The sequence below is a fragment of the Schistocerca gregaria genome, chromosome 8, assembly GCF_023897955.1.
Source record: "Schistocerca gregaria isolate iqSchGreg1 chromosome 8, iqSchGreg1.2, whole genome shotgun sequence".
In the NCBI taxonomy this organism is placed as follows: domain Eukaryota; kingdom Metazoa; phylum Arthropoda; class Insecta; order Orthoptera; family Acrididae; genus Schistocerca; species Schistocerca gregaria.
The window spans coordinates 204,399,588-204,415,955 of NC_064927.1; the positions used below are offsets into that span (position 1 = coordinate 204,399,588).

Consider the following 16,368-nt stretch of genomic DNA (forward strand, 5'->3'; position numbering starts at 1 on the left):
CCGGCAGACAGGCACAATGAACAAAACACACAAACACACACACAGAGAATTACTAGCTTTCGCAACCGATGGTTGCTTCTTCAGGAAAGAGGGAAGGAGAGGGAAAGATGAAAGGATGTGGGTTTTGAGGGAGAGGGTAAGGAGTCATTCCAATCCCGGGAGCGGAAAGACTTCCCTTAGGGGGAAAAAAGGACAGGTGTACACTCGCGCACAAACACACACACATCCATCCGCACATACACAGACACAAGCAGACATATTTAAAGGCAAAGAGTAAGGGCAGAGATGTCAGTCGAGGCGGAAGTACAGAGGCAAAGAAGTTGTTGAAAGACAGGTGAGGTATGAGCGGCGGCAACTTGAAATTAGCGGAGGTTGAGGCCTGGCGGATATCGAGAAGAGAGGATATACTGAAGGGTGAGTTCCCATCTCCGGAGTTCGGATAGGTTGGTGTTGGTGGTAAGTATCCAGATAACTCGGATGGTGTAACACTGTGCCAAGATGTGCTGGCCGTGCACCAAGGCATGTTTAGCCACAGGGTGATCCTCATTAACACAGGGTGATCATCATTACCAACAAACACTGTCTGCCTGTGTCCATTCATGCGAATGGACAGCTTGTTGCTGGTCATTCCCACATAGAAAGTGTCACAGTGCAGGCAGGTCAGTTGGTAAGTCACGTGGGTGCTTTCACACGTGGCTCTCCCTTTGATCGTGTACACCTTCCGGGTTACAGGACTGGAGTAGGTGGTGGTGGGAGGGTGCATAGGACAGGTTTTCTGCTTGTCTGTGTATGTGCGGATGGATGTGTGTGTGCGCGCGAGTGTACACCTGTCCTTTTTTCCCCCTAAGGGAAGTCTTTCCGCTCCCGGGATTGGAATGACTCCTTACCCTCTCCCTCAAAACCTACATCCTTTCGTCTTTCCCTCTCCTTCCCTCTTTCCTGAAGAAGCAACCATCGGTTGCGAAAGCTAGTAATTCTGTGTGTGTGTGTTTTGTTCATTGTGCATGTCTGCCGGCGTTTCCCGCTTGGTAAGTCTTGGAATCTTTGTTTTTAATATATTTTTCCCATGTGGAAGTTTCTTTTGAACAACTGCCATCTTCAACACTAGAAACTAAAAAAGACAACTCACATATTACAATTCAGCCTGCATGTGAAAACCACAAAATTGAATGAAATATGTAGTGAGTGATAAAGAAGAATCTGCAGTGGAAAAAGAGTGTCAGAATTATCTATTATCGATACTGATACGATATTATAACATTATGAATTCAATAAACAAAGTAAAAATAATATGTACTGTTATCCTTTGAAAGCAATTTTTTCCACTTAAATTTGAGGAACTTTGATGTTCATCAAGTAAAGAGACAGTTTTTTTAATTTCATGCAACACAGTCATATGCTGCTACAACACAAACAATCCCTTACCAAAGTTGATCGCCATAAACTAAACTACTGCAATGAAACACGAGAAGACATGCAGGGGAGGGAGGTTACAGTCCCATATTAGGGTGCTGCTACGTGTTGTACAGGAGAGCTCTTTGAGCAGTCAAACAATCCTACTTTACTATCTGAAGTGTTTTTCGTGTTTCCTCCAAAACGCAAACTGAATCCCACAACTGTATCAAATGTAGGTAACTGCTCTATGGCAACACATTGTTACTTTGTGATGTGCAATGGAAAAAACGACTGTAAATGTGCATACTTTTGAAAGTTACTGAACAGCAGTAAAACAATATATAGGATGATTTTTCAACTGTTGAATCTGCGAATAGGTAAACTAGTGCATATGGACGGAAAAGCAGTAGATGATGAAGATGTATCAATAGAAAATGGTATTGAAGAATGGAAACTGACAAAAAATAAGACTATTCCTAAGTGTAGCAAAAAGCAGACAAATATACTCAGACTGGAGGTGAGAAGAGATGGTGTATTTAAGCAACATCAGTGCACAATTCTGTACCATGATTCTCCACTATTGCTGCTATCACCAACACCACACTACTACAATCATAGTAAAAACTATGACCATTAGAGATTACCATCACCACCCTCAAACATTAAGGTCAATACAGTCAAACCTTCTACTTTCTCCTTTCTCTTCAACTCATTGAACTGCTCACCTATTTTTATCTCCCTCCAGCACCATCCCTCACCCGTACCTCACTCATAACCTTTAAGTCTCCAGTTATCTATCTTGCCTTAACCTTACACAGCCAGTATCCATAGTTATTTCTAGTGTCAATCATTTTTTTAAAATTGAAGCCACTTATGAGGCTTCTATTTAGAAAGTATTAAAATGTGTCAGCAATAAATTTGCATACACCCTTTTGATCATTTAGCATACTTGAACCTAAAACTTGTACAATCTCTGCGCTAGTCAAATGAAGAACATCTCTAAAAATAGACCACTTGTCATGAAATCACCCAATTGCCTCAGGCCGTAAGTACAGTCCTCATGATTTTACCTTCATTTGTGGTTACCAGAAACAACTTTAACTATCTGACAAGTGAGATCACAATTGAAAAGTAAACTGCAATAAATATCCAGTAACAGATATTAATGTACCAACCACAGAACTGTCAAAATACTCACTTGGCCATTGTTGTTTGTAGAAAGACCCTGGGCCAGTAAAGCCTGCCCTTTCTGTTCAACCTGACCACGATGGTTCTGTATTGCTCGCTGGTCTGCTTCTAGCATTTCAAGGCCTGTAAGATCAACATCTTCTGCCAACTGAGCTGAAAACCAAAAAAGTAATTTCATGATGTGACAAGCCTACTACTCTGCAATGCATCCAAAATTTAAAGTAAAGGTAACAACAGGATAAATAGGTACTGCCTCTTCAAAAATTGAAAATCAAAGGTGTAAATACATACCATACTCTGTGGCTTACATGCCATGAACACATATCCAAAAGTTTATTTAAATCACAAATCTGCATTTTTCTTTTTCTGGCTTCAAATTACTAGTTGGAAGCAACAACTGTTTTGCTTTGTAATAGTACAAGCAAGAGTATGTGTTTATTTATTTATCAGTAGGGAATAGATTTTTATTTAGATAAATATATATTTTTTTCTTATACATAAAAACTGTGACTGAGACAGTAATTCCAAAACAGCACACTTCAATCATACAAATTCTCTTTCACATAAAAAACATATCTTTGTAATGTTTTATGTAAATAAATATTTAAGTAATGTCACTAAAAACACATAATTTGTTGCTTTCCTTCGTTATTTTTGATTTAATGTGGAAAGTTCTCTTCCTGAGAGGTCTGTAGTGAACAATTTTCTGAACGTGTGTGTTAAAAGCCCTTTTTTCTGTTTATGTCTTAGCTTCACTATCTACTGCTCATCTTTTCCTTTCTTGTGATTTTAAATGAAGCAAACATTGATAGCAAAAAATGAGTTTTTACCTCAGCTTGTAAGTGTGTGATTTACTATCAACAACACTGCCCCAAAAGACAGTCTTTTAAGTTTCTATGCATTTTATTCTTGCCTTTTCAATTACTCTGTTCTACTTATAACTGTCACATTCTATGTGCTTTTTTGCCTTCCTTTTGGGTGAGAGGATAATGAGAAAACATGAAAATCAAAAGAAGTATACTTGTCTGTGTGAAGAAATCCTTAACTCATTGCAGCATACAAATTCTACCTCCTCAAAAATGGTTTCCCCATAAAGCTATCAAACTATTTTTATGTTCCTGTCAATGACTTACTATTTCTATTATTTGGTGACTTGTGATTTTTACTTCTAGATTATTTGCATTCTGCAAGAACTTTCCATATTGACATTTGAAGAAAATTGCTATATGACTGCTTCATAGCATGAGCAAAATTAATGTCTACAGCAGAGAAAAAGAAAGCTTATTAGGAGCAGATAATACTGATACAATTTTTCGGTTTAATGCTTAAAACCTGACAGCAACCACTTACTGTTCGTTATTATCTGTTACAATAGCTTAAAAGTTTTTGTATTGGGTCGATGCATGAATCTGTAATATTTTCCCATAAGTTTACTGAACACAACAGATATACATTACAGAGACTACACTCATCAATAATATGTTCTCCTTCACTATTTAAAACTGTCTGCCAATGCTGAGTTAACTTTTCAATTTCACGACTGTGTAAATCATGTGGTTCTGAGCGAAGAAGCAAATCATGTGGTTTTGAGCGAAGAACTTGTCGAGCCATGTTTGGAGCTCACTTTCATCTGGAAAGGAAGTTCCTTGAAGGTTGTTCAGTACACAGTGTAAATGTGGAATGACTTCCCAACGCAGTCTAGCAAAATGTGGGTGGCCATGATCGTGGAGTAGCATCACTTCACACAATCTTCCTGGTTGTCATTCTTCGATTTCATATGTAAGATGTCTCAGGTGTGGACAATAAATGCCAACAGTGATGTTTACTACTTCGGGAAGCAATTCATGGTACACCCCACCATCACTGTTCCACCAGATACACAATTTGGCTGCCTTTGCTTCTGTCATCCCTCTATTGAACTTGAGCAGAAGAAAATGTCAGAAATGTTCCGATTTTCTCCACTTGGCACTCCTTTCACTAACATTCACTGCTCCACTTACTAGCTCCGAATGCCAAAATTACAATACATAAACTAAAATAGCAACAATGAATCACAAATTAAAAATGACAATAATAAATAAACCCGTATCAACTGAAATATCAACATGTAAAACAAAAATTCTACGAACTTATGTACCAACCTAATACAAAGCTGCTTCTATTTGCAGTTCTACTGATATTCTCATTTTCCCACAATCATTATCTGCCATCCAACAAAGACAACAAACCTCGCTGCATCACTTATGGTAAGACAACTTACCAATTTCATTAAGGGAATGAGCAGCCTTGCTTATATCCCCAGCCTGAACCTGGGCTTCAAGCTTTCGGGCAAGATGTTGCGTTCTTGCTGCATGACGCAGTGTGTCAGAAGTGGCATGCAGGCGTGCCAGAACTCGGGTCTGTCGTTCCAGGCGCTCGTAAGGCTCCTGCACCTGTGTCCGAAGACGTTCCACAGATGACAGAACTCCCTGTAGGCAAAAAAAAATATATATAACAAACCCCAGGTAAAACTATCTAATTTTTAAAACTTTGAACATAGCTGCTAAGGTTCAGTGACCGTGTCAGAATTATATTAGAATGATGTCGCCTTTCCGGCTTAGATTTTTTTTTAAATGTGACTTGTAAGTACTGCATCTCTTTCCAGTCAGTACAAACTTTAATTTTATTAATGTATTATATACCTAATATGTTTTAGAACAGTTAGTTTAATTCTGAAGACGACGCTCATAGTAGTGTCAAAACCTGGTCAATTTTTACTTAATATTTGTGATCGGGGGCTTATTTGTTCTAATATTATACAATTTTTATTGCTGAAGCCCTAAATAATTTTGGTGTCACTACTGCAGCATTCATCGTGCAGTCCACATACATATTGTTTTCTACAGCTACAATGTAGTAAACTAAAGTAATGCCATATTGCATGATTGTGACTACATTTAAAACTCATTACACAATAAATAGCAAAGATTAAGAATAAATTTTAAGTATCAGTTATTATCTGCAAGAGTGAGTCATCAGTATAAACAGCAAAGAACTTCTTTCGTCTAACCATCATTATTTGCTTGCTCCATGTCATGGCCACTTCCATTTCACTTTCACTACAGTCAAAATACGTCTTCCACCCCTGGCTGTTCGCGGATCTATTTGTTTGTTCTCCAGCTTCTCCTAGTAACTCTCAGTGTGCATCTCTCCATTGCCTACTGAACAACCTTCAGTTTTCATTGGGTTTTACATCAAGAGTAAATGACTCACTACCATAAGTAAAAACTTTTCTTTTCGTACATGTTGAAAGCTTAGTTTTAAAACCCTATTTACTTTCTGAAATGCACTCTAGGCCATTTTTAAATGTCTGTTTCTTTTCCTGTCCATCCTGTTATCATCCTCACCTGGCCTAAACACAAAATATTATCATCTGTTCTCATGCTTTACTAACATGGATTCTTTCTTTGTTTTACAACATTGAGTATTTGCAAGCTTCTCCTAGCAATGTTTGTTGTGAGTCTGCTTCTTCAATAACAAAGAGTTTATGAAGTACAAATTATTTACAAATAAATCACAGAAAGAAACAGTTGCTCACTCTCCTGGAAATACATAAAACAAAAAACAAAATTGGAAGTGGATACCTCCAGGCCAACACAGTATTCTGCAAATATTGTTGAATAAATCACACATTAAGTGCAGGACAACACTGTTTGCAAGTTCAATTGGAAAGCACTGGAATACATAATCTCAGTGCACCCATATGCAGTCAGTTTGTTCACTGAAAACTCGACTGTTAGCTGAATGGTGAGTGAAGACAGTACCGCATTAGGCAGACAACAGTCCAGGTGAAAACCAGGATGTGCATGGTTGTTGTCAATAGGTAGACTGGAGAGGTTGCTGTAAATATCAGCTGGTTGTCACAAGTGAAGCCTATGGCCATCCTTAAATCTGCTGCATGTGTTTTGCAATGTGACCTGACAATGGCGAATGTATCTTTCCACAATGTGCTTTACAAACTCATTGGACATACAACAATTATACGACTGATACATTGATATGTCTGTCTTGGTTACAAGAGTGTTGAAAACAGTTTTGGTGATACTGAATCTCTCTGGCTGCTTTCTCATTTAATTCAGAACTCCTCACTATATTGACAAAAAGTAATGATGTCAATATTCTTCAGTGAATCAAGACTGAATCAATGCATTGTTTCCTAAAGCCAGATTTTGTTGAACCTGCATATAAAGCAGTCTGACAATCTATCAACACCAGAAAGAGGCAGTAATTTATAATCACTGGCCTGTCCTAGAACTTAGTTCATGAGCTGCATATGGTCTTTGTGCTACATCCACTTCCAAAACCAGTTTGTATCTTCATCCAATTTAAAACCAATGCTCTTTTTATGATTTCAATGACAATTTCAGTGAATATCTTGTACAACAAAGAGACAAGACATATAGATGTTTAGCTCATTATGACTTGCGTGTCTCCATTCTTCCTCACTGCACACTATGTTAACAATTTTGCAAGTTCATTTTGTATTACTTTGCCCTCAGTTTTCATAAATTTCGTTTGAAACAACACCATTATCTCCTGGAATCTTTCATCTGGTGATCATTGATCATCTCTCATCATTTCTTCAAAGATATTTATATGATTAGCTTGAAAGCAGAAGCACTAAACATGAAGACCCAAGAAGTTAATTTTTCCTGAAATAATTCCAGAGGACCCATTATACTAAAAGTTTCTGTTCTCAATGGGATACTTTAAATGGTGTGCTCACCTCTAGTTCATCGTGAACATACCAATTTCGATATTTAACCATGCACGATCTTTAATATTCTACTGACTATGGTTCGGTGTAACTCTATCTACATAAGCTGATCATCAGCACAAAATTCCATAAATTTCTTAATGTTTCATCCACATGCTGAACATTTTACATCAGAATGGCATCTCTGTCTTATTTTACAGCTGTCTGGCAAATACGAATTATGCTTCTTGTTTGAGAGTTGCCAAGCCAAAGTATGTCTCATCATTAAATAGGCCATTGCTATATAAGTCACTAATGCTGGAAATTTCTCTTTCTCAGTTCTTGAGACACATTTTCGAGAATCGTATAAAGAATAATATGACAAATTGAGCAGTGCTGCATTTTCTTAAGCCAATATGCAAGTCAAAATGTGCTCTTAAAGTACAAACAGCCACTCTGTTCTCTGTTCATATCTGTACATAAAAATAACAGTTGTCTTGATTTTAAATTTAAGTCAAATAATGAAACCTGTTGCACTACTGTGGTAGGCTGGTTGGTTGATTTGCGGGAGGGGGCCAAACAGTAAGGTCATCGGTCCCATTGGATTAGAAAGGATGGGGAAAAAAGATGGCCACGTCATTTTGAAGGCACCATTCCGACAGTTGCCTGAAGCAATTTAGGGAAACCACCAAAAACCTAAATCAGGATGACTGGATGTGGGTTTGAACCGTTGTCCTCCCGAATGCGAGTCCAGTTTGCTAATCACTGCGCCACCTCGCTCGGTACTGTAGCAGGGGAGATGTAATAATGTCATGTGGTATGTACTAGGTGGCAAATATGGGAATTGGCACTGGCTTGTCTGTGAACTTACACAAAACAAAACAGTTCTCACAGACCACATACACATATTACCAGATCATATCTGGAATTGTATGCCTTGGCCTCAGTTATAAATGCTTCAATCAAAACATTATACAATTAACTAAACAAGATGTCAAACAAATAAATCCACCAACGTGGATCACAATTTCAAGTGAAAACATAATCTGGAATACATCAGGTGGATAGTCAGGATGTCTGGTTAGCCCAACAGAGAATATACAGACACAGCAGATTAAGAAATAAGCTACATTCAACACATCAGGAAAACTTTCATACTTCTACATCTGTATCTACATACATATTCCGCAAGCAACTGTATGGTGTGGGGTGGAGGGTTCCTTGTACCACTGCGAGTCATTTCTTTTCCTGTTCCACTCACAAATAAAGTGTAGGAAAAACTGTCCATATGGCTTCATACAAGACTTAATTTCTCTTATGTTATCTTTCTGCTCCTTATGTGAAATGTGTGTTGCTAGCAGTAGAATCATTCTGCAGTCACCTTCAAATGTCAATTCTCTAAACTTTTTTAACAGTATCCTCAAAAAGAAAATCACCTCCCTTTAGGGATTCCCCTTTGAATTCCCAAAAGCACCTCTGTAATATTTGCATGTTGATTAAACCTATCGGTAATAAATCTAGCAGCCTGCCTCTGAATTGCTTTGACATCTTTCGTTAATCCAACCTAATGGGGATCATAAACATTTACGGAGTACCCAAGAATGAGTCGCACTGGTGTTCCACATATGGTTTCCTTTACTGATGACACACAATCTCTTAAAATTCTCCCAATAAACTGAAATTGACCATTCACCTTTCCTACTACAGTCCTTATACACTCATTCTATTTCATGCTGCTTCACAACATTATGCCTAGATATTTAATTAACATGATTGTCTTAAGCAGTACACTGCTAATACTGGTGTGAAGAATAGCAAACCAGTGAGTTATTTCTTCATGTCGACATTCTTCAAAAACAGCTGCTGAAAAAGATGATCATGATCTAAATGACAAGATCGGTTTTTGCAGTAAGTGGAGATGTGAGGGGATATGCTGACGTAATCATCACTGGGCACTACCATCAGAAACTGCAACCTTTAACTTCACCATGCAATTTTGACACTACAGCTGCTAGGTCACTGGCATTTGCAAAAATGAAAAACAAGAAAGTCAGCATGAAGTGTTCCAGATAAATCCGCTACGTGATGAAACCAAATGAATGGACCCATCAAACAACTTTTATTGTGCCACTTACACGCAGTTGTCATTGTTAGTAAAGTGGTTATTGCCAAGTGCGAACATGCATCATTTTACTTTCCTTGCTCTAAGGGTGTGTGGAAAGAGTGCTTCTGGATGCCATGAAGAGTACAGGGTGCAGCCAGCTGCAGGTGGTGGCTCATGTCGGTACCAATGACATGTGTCACTTTGGATTGGAGGAGATTCTGTCTGGTTTCGGGCAGCTAGTGGAAATGGTAAAGACTGCCAGTCTTGTTTGCGATCCTAAGACAGAGCTCACCACCTGCAGCATCATCGATAGAACCGACTGTGATACTTTGGTGCAGAGCAGAGTGGAGGGTCTGAATCAGAGGTTCAGGCGATTCTGTGACCATGTAGGCTGCAGATTCCTTGACTTGTGCCATCGAGTGGTGGGTTTCCGGGTTCCACTTAATAGGTCAGGAGTCCACTACACACAGGAAGCAGCTACATGGGTAATGGGGGCTGTGTGGAAGGGACTGGGCAGTTTTTTTTTTAGGATAGAAGGTATCAGGAAACTACAGAAAGGGCGTCCGTCTAAAAGGGGGCAGGTAGAACACAGTAAGGTAGTTGTAGAAATGATCAGTATTGTAGCTGTAAATTGTAGCTGTGTTGGGAAAGAACTAGAGCTCCAATCCCTAATAGAAAGCACTGAAGCTCACACAGTTATAGGTACAGAAAGCTGGCTAAAGTCGGAAATAAGGTTAGCTGAAATTTTTTCAAACGACTTAAAAGTGTTCAGAAAGGATAGATTAAATACAATTGGTGGTGGAGTATTTATTGCTGTCAGAAGTAGTTTGCCTTGTAGGGAAATTGAAGTAGATAGTTCCTGCAAAATAGTATGGGAACAGGTTATACTTGACAATCGGACTAAACTAGTAACTGGATTGTTTTATTGGCCACATGACTCAGCGGGTGTAGTTGCTTAAAGAAAACTCGAGTCTTATTTCAAATAGGTATCCCACTCATACAGTTATAGTTGGTGGTGAGTAGGAAAAAATATATGTTTCAATCTGGCGGCATGCACAAAACGTCATCCGAAACTGTACTGAATGCTTTCTCAGAAAATTATTTTTAACAATTAGTTCACGAGCCCACTCGAAGTGTAAATGTTTGGGAAAGCATACTTGACCCCTTAGCAACAAATAATCCTGGACAAATTGTGAGTATCGTGACAAATACAGGGATTACCAACCACAAGGCAGTTGCTGCTAGGCTGAATACTGTAACCCCTACAACCATCAAAAAGAAATGCAAAGTTAACGCCTTTTTAAGAGACAGTCTTCACTCCTTCCAATCTGATCATGTAAGCACAGAAAAGCTGTGGAATGATTTCAAAGAGATAGTATTGACGGCAATTGAAAGATATATACCACTTAAATTAATATGTGATGGTACTGATCCCCCATGGTACTCAAAATGTGTCAGATTGCTGTTGCAGAAGCAACAAAAAAAGCATGCCAAATTTAAAAGAATGCAAAATTCCCAAGATTGGCAAAGTTTTGCAGAAGCTCGAAATATAGCGCATACTTCAATGCGAGATGCTTTTAATAATTTCCACAACGAAACTCTGTCTTGAAATCTGGCAGAAAACCCAAAGAGATTCTGGTCATACATAATGCACACCAATAGCAAGACACAATCAATACCTTCACTGAATGATAACAACGATGAAGTCACTGACGACAGTACCACAAGTGATTTATAACCAAATTTCGTGCCTATGAAATATCACCTCAGTTGTGTGACTGTATTTGTGATTTCCTGTCAGAAAGGTCACAGTTCATAGTCATAGATGGAAAGTCACTGAGTAAAACAGAAGTAATATCCAGTTTTCCCCAAGATAGTGTTATAGGCCCTCTATTGTTCCTGATCTATATTAACAACACAGGAGACAATCTGAGTAGCTGTCTTATACTGCTTGCAGATGATGCTGTCATTTACAGTCTTGTAGAGTCATCAGATGACCAAAACAAATTGCAAAATGATTTAAATAAGATATCTGTATGACGTGAAAAGTGGCATGACGTGAAAAGTGGCAACTGATGCTGAATAAAGAAAAGTGTGAAGTTATACAAATGAGTAATAAAAGAAATCCGCTACATTTCAGTTACGTGATAAGTCACACAAATCTGAAGGCTGTAAATTCAACTAAATACTTAGGGATTACAATTACAAATAACGTAAATTGGAACAAGCACATAGTTAATGTTGTGGGTAGAGCAAACAAAAGACTGCGATTCATTGGCACAACACTTAGAAGGTGCAACAGATCTACTAAAGTGACAGCTTACATCAAGCTTGTCTGCCCTATTCTGGAGTACTGCTGTGCAGTGTGGGATCTTCATCAGGTGGGTCTGACGGATGACATTAAAAAGGTACAAAGAAGGGCAGCTGGTTTTGTGTTATCGTTAAATAGGGAAGATAGTGCCACAGATATGATACGTGAATTGTAGTGGCAATAATTAAAACAAAGGCGTTTTTCGTTGCGAAGGGACCTTCTCATGAAATTTCAATCACCAGTTTTCTCCTCTAATTGCGAAAACATTCTGTTGGCACCCACCTATATAGGGAGAAATGATCATTACGATAAAATCGTGATTGGCAGCAGGGTTTTAGAACAGATACTGTATTCAAACATTATGAAGTACCTCAAAGAAAATGATTTATTGACACATAGTCAGCACATATTCAGAAAATATCGTTCTTGTGAAACACAACTAGCTCTTTATACTCATGAAGTAATGAGTGCTATGAACAGGGGATGTCAAATTAATTCCAAGAGAAATCAGGGCTTGCACAGAAAAGTTTAAATGCTTGTTTTCCCGCATGCCGTTCGAGAGTGGAATGGTAGAGAGAAGTGGTTCATTGAGCCCTCTGACAGGCATTTTATTGTGAATAGCAGAGTAATCATGTAGATGTATATAAGATGTAGAAGGGGGATAAGCAGGCAGCTAACCTGCTGATGTACAGAATATCTAATAATAAATCAATACTTAAATATACAGATCTAAAACCGGCAGTATATTTACAATGTGCAGCTGATATTTTTATAGGCTGGAACATTGATATTTGTTTTGTTGATATAGCAATACTTTTTTCAATTTATCAAGGGTTGATAATGATATTTTTTTAAATATCGATACATCGGATTACCAACATTTTCAAAGATATCAACTGTCCTAATTGTTTCAATCATCTTGTATCATCCTACAGTCACTCAATAATAAAGCCTTCCCGTACATCACAGCATCATCAGCAAACAGCCGCAGATTGCTGCTCACCCTGCCCCATCAGATCACTTATAAATGTAGAGAATAATAACGGTCCTATCACATCACCCTGAAGCACACCTGACAATACCGTTCGTCTGCAAGGGCAATATACTGGGTTCTACTATGTAAGAAGTCTTCGAACCACTCACCTATCTGGGAGCCTACTGCATGTGCTCACACCTTTGTTAAAAGTCTCCAGCAAGACACTGTGTGAAACGCTTTTGGAACTTTATGAATATGGATTATGCATGATGCCCTTCATCCAAGGTTCACAGGATTATCATGGGAGAAAAGGGCAAGCTGAATTTTACACGAGTGACACTTTCTAAATACGTACTGATTTGTGCACAAAGGCATTTCTGTCTTGAGGAAATATATTTTACTTGAACTAAGAACTTGTTCAATAACTCTTCACCAAACTAATGTTAGGGATACTGGTCTGTAATATGTCTGTACTTGCAAAATGAAACACTACTTCCTAATGAAACTAAGCAAGTTGAAGGATTTAACTGCTGTAATGCATCAAGAAAAGATCTTAATTGCACCTCTTCAAGAACTTTGGAGCTCAGATTAGGGTTTAATGGACTCTGTGATGTATCATATTTACAAAGAACCTTCAGGAAAAATAACATGAAGACTGTCCCTCATTCAGACAGGGGTTTCTAGTAGATAACAACACAACATGTTCAATAAGGACTTCTTGAACTCTATGAGGATGAGTAACCTTAATACTTGATGTAGAGAGCAATACATACACTTCTATAAATATCAGATGGCAAAAAATTATGAAAACACAAAAGCAGAAAAAAATTGAAAAAAGTTTGATCAAATGATATTCAATATCCCTGCAGCGCATATTAAAATCTTGTTTGAAGAATTCAATGGATATATAGAAAAAAAGGCAATATTGCACATTTGTAGGAAAATGACCAACTCATATATTAATAGTCAAAGATTATATCAACCTGGTGTAGATAGTGGACTAATCCTAGATATTATCAGATTTTAGTGCATACTATATTTAACTAATTACCTGAAAATATCAACATAAAACTGAAGTAGAGCTAAGCTGATCACAAAAGCAGAGATAAAAATTACTACATAGAATGACATAACACCACAGTCCTCTACGGGGTAGATATTGACTTACATTTCAATAATAAAAATCACATTTACACTAAAAAGGAAACAAAATATTTCCAAAGAGGAAGAATTATCATATCACTTATTTAAAGAGCAATAAAGTATAAACAAAAATATCTAAAACACATTCAGGTGATAAACTGAAGATGATAATTAATAATCTGAAAGCCAGAGCCAAAGAAATTGCTACTGTTAAAAGGAGGAATAAACATGCCTGCTGAAAAAAAAGAACAAGGCACGAAGCATGGTTGAATGAACAACTAAGAAACTCTAAACAATCCTGAGAAAAAATAATACTAGAGGACAAGTAGCTGAATAAATTAGAAGATTTAGAAGCAGTTATAAAAGTAAAAAAATGTTCAAAATGATAGACAAGGTATTCAATCAGTATAAAACAAGAGACTACTACAAAATGTTTAAAAAGTAACACTCGAAATATATTCCTCCTACACCTAAGATGAAAAACGGAAATGAGAAAACAGCATGCAACAGTTAATAGTAATTACATAAATAAATAACAATAAATTTAAAAAAAGCCATACTACTAATAGAAGAATTAAAAAAATTATTCAGATGGAAAGGTCCAAAGGAATATCAATTACCTTTTGGGTACTTCACCTACATGTAAATAAATGTAAATGTAGACTCCATCCATAGGCCCTGTCGGACCCTTCAGTACCAACCGACCGCCGTGACATCCGCTGCCAATGATCTCACTGGATGCAGTACGGAGGGGTGTGGGGCCAGCACACAGCTCTCCCTGTCGTCGTCAGTTTTCATGACCTGGAGCTGCTACTTCTCAATCAAGTGGCTCCTCAACTGGCCTCTTTGAGGTTTAGTGCATCCTGTTCCAGTCCTCCAGGCAAGGAAAAATACCTAGCAGCACTTTTAGTATATTCAACTACTGTCACTATGTTACTTCCCGTGTTTTCTTTTATGTCTCTCTAGTCAACATAATGTAATTTGCCTTCTGTGTTAAATAGTGAACTCTAACAATGAATGTGGAAACTGTGGCTGGTGGCAGATTTTATTCAACTTGTCCTTTAAAGTAGTGATATCAACCCGGTCCCTTGGTACCTACTGCCCACTACTAGGCAGCCCACTACTGGTGGGCGGCAGCATTTGGTAAAAACTGTTTGTTCAATTTTCATGGAATTTTGACACAAAATATTTGGTATGTAATTATTATTACCGACTTGACTTGCTGCAGCTCTGCATTATACATTTTGTATAGTAAAGTTACTTCCCTCCTTTATAAATCACTGATACTGTGGAACCAGTGAACAGTTAAATATGTCCATTATCAAATCCTGCAAAGCCTACACGAACTTGTTATTGACATCTGGGATTCTGAAGTAATAATATCTGAGTAACAGACAAAGTGATGAACAATCTATGGCACAAATATCCAATATGTTAAAGCTGAATAATTATTGGGAATATTCCTTCTAGATGCGACATATAAAATTACCTCCAAAATTATTCCCACAAGAATTCAAGAAAATCTTCACAAATTACTTGGAGCATATCACAAAGGATTTCAACTGGGCAGGAGTAGTATATATTGAATAATCAGTCTTATATGCGGTGGCTGCCCAAGGCTTGTTCCAGAGGGCCCACCACCCTGTTCCTGTTTCACAGATGATCTGGTTCCCAACGGAGAGGGTGGGGGGAAGAGGGCGGGAGGAGGGTGTTGCCCAGCAGATCACTGTCTGGGGTTCCTGCTTCTGCAGCCACTCCTCCACTGCCATCACTGGTACAGCCCCAACTGCACCTGATGCAGCCGCTGTGGTCATCTCTGATACTGAGTCCCATGAGGCCGTTTTCTCCAACGCCTCCAGCACCAACTGCTGACCTCGAAGAGGACGTCGCTATGGAGACACCATCCCTGGTCCTGCCCACCATCCTCTCACGAGTGGGGGGATGGTGTGATAACCTAGCTCCTCATCACTTCTGCCCCTAGTCACCGTTGTCAGTTAATGTGTTCAGTGCTACACATGCCCTATATTTTGTGTGTTGCTCCAGGGTACCAGGGTGTGTACGCGGAGAATGAAAAAATCCAGATTTACAGGTTAAAAACACACTTTCTACCAGGTGAAAATACACTTTTTCCACGTTAAGTGACAGTGTAGTTTTACTCGGAACTGTAAAACTTATTAATCCTTTGAATGGTTATCGTTTTATACACCGGTGTAGAAGTTTTCAACCCTTTAGAAAGCGAAACTCAGGAAAAAAAGACCATGTATGCTGCATATTTTCGTATTACGAAAGTATAATTTCGAATTCCACCAAACACCGCATGTTAATTTCCGAAGCATTGAAATCGAGGTTGGGTGATGCGCTTTTATAAACCAGTCATAGCTCACGTCACATGATCTCACTAGCCGATACAGTGGATATTCAGAGCTTAGGACACGTGATGGAGTCAGCCTATAGCATTATCACTGTTAAGCAGCTCGTACACACAAATAGGAAAAGTTAATGGTATAAATTAATAT

At 38.2% G+C, this 16,368-nt stretch overlaps 1 protein-coding gene across 1 annotated transcript in view; it reads right to left on the bottom strand.

The window, feature by feature from the left end:
• The window catches only part of LOC126284134 (conserved oligomeric Golgi complex subunit 5), a 135,664-nt gene that overhangs the window by 76,454 nt on the left and 42,842 nt on the right, over positions 1–16,368 (bottom strand). The window contains exons 4-5 of the mRNA XM_049982845.1: positions 4,844–5,051; positions 2,594–2,736 (exon numbers count right to left, since the gene is read on the bottom strand). Coding sequence (XP_049838802.1) covers positions 2,594–2,736; positions 4,844–5,051 — 351 coding nt within the window. The remainder of the gene's footprint in view (positions 1–2,593; positions 2,737–4,843; positions 5,052–16,368) is intronic.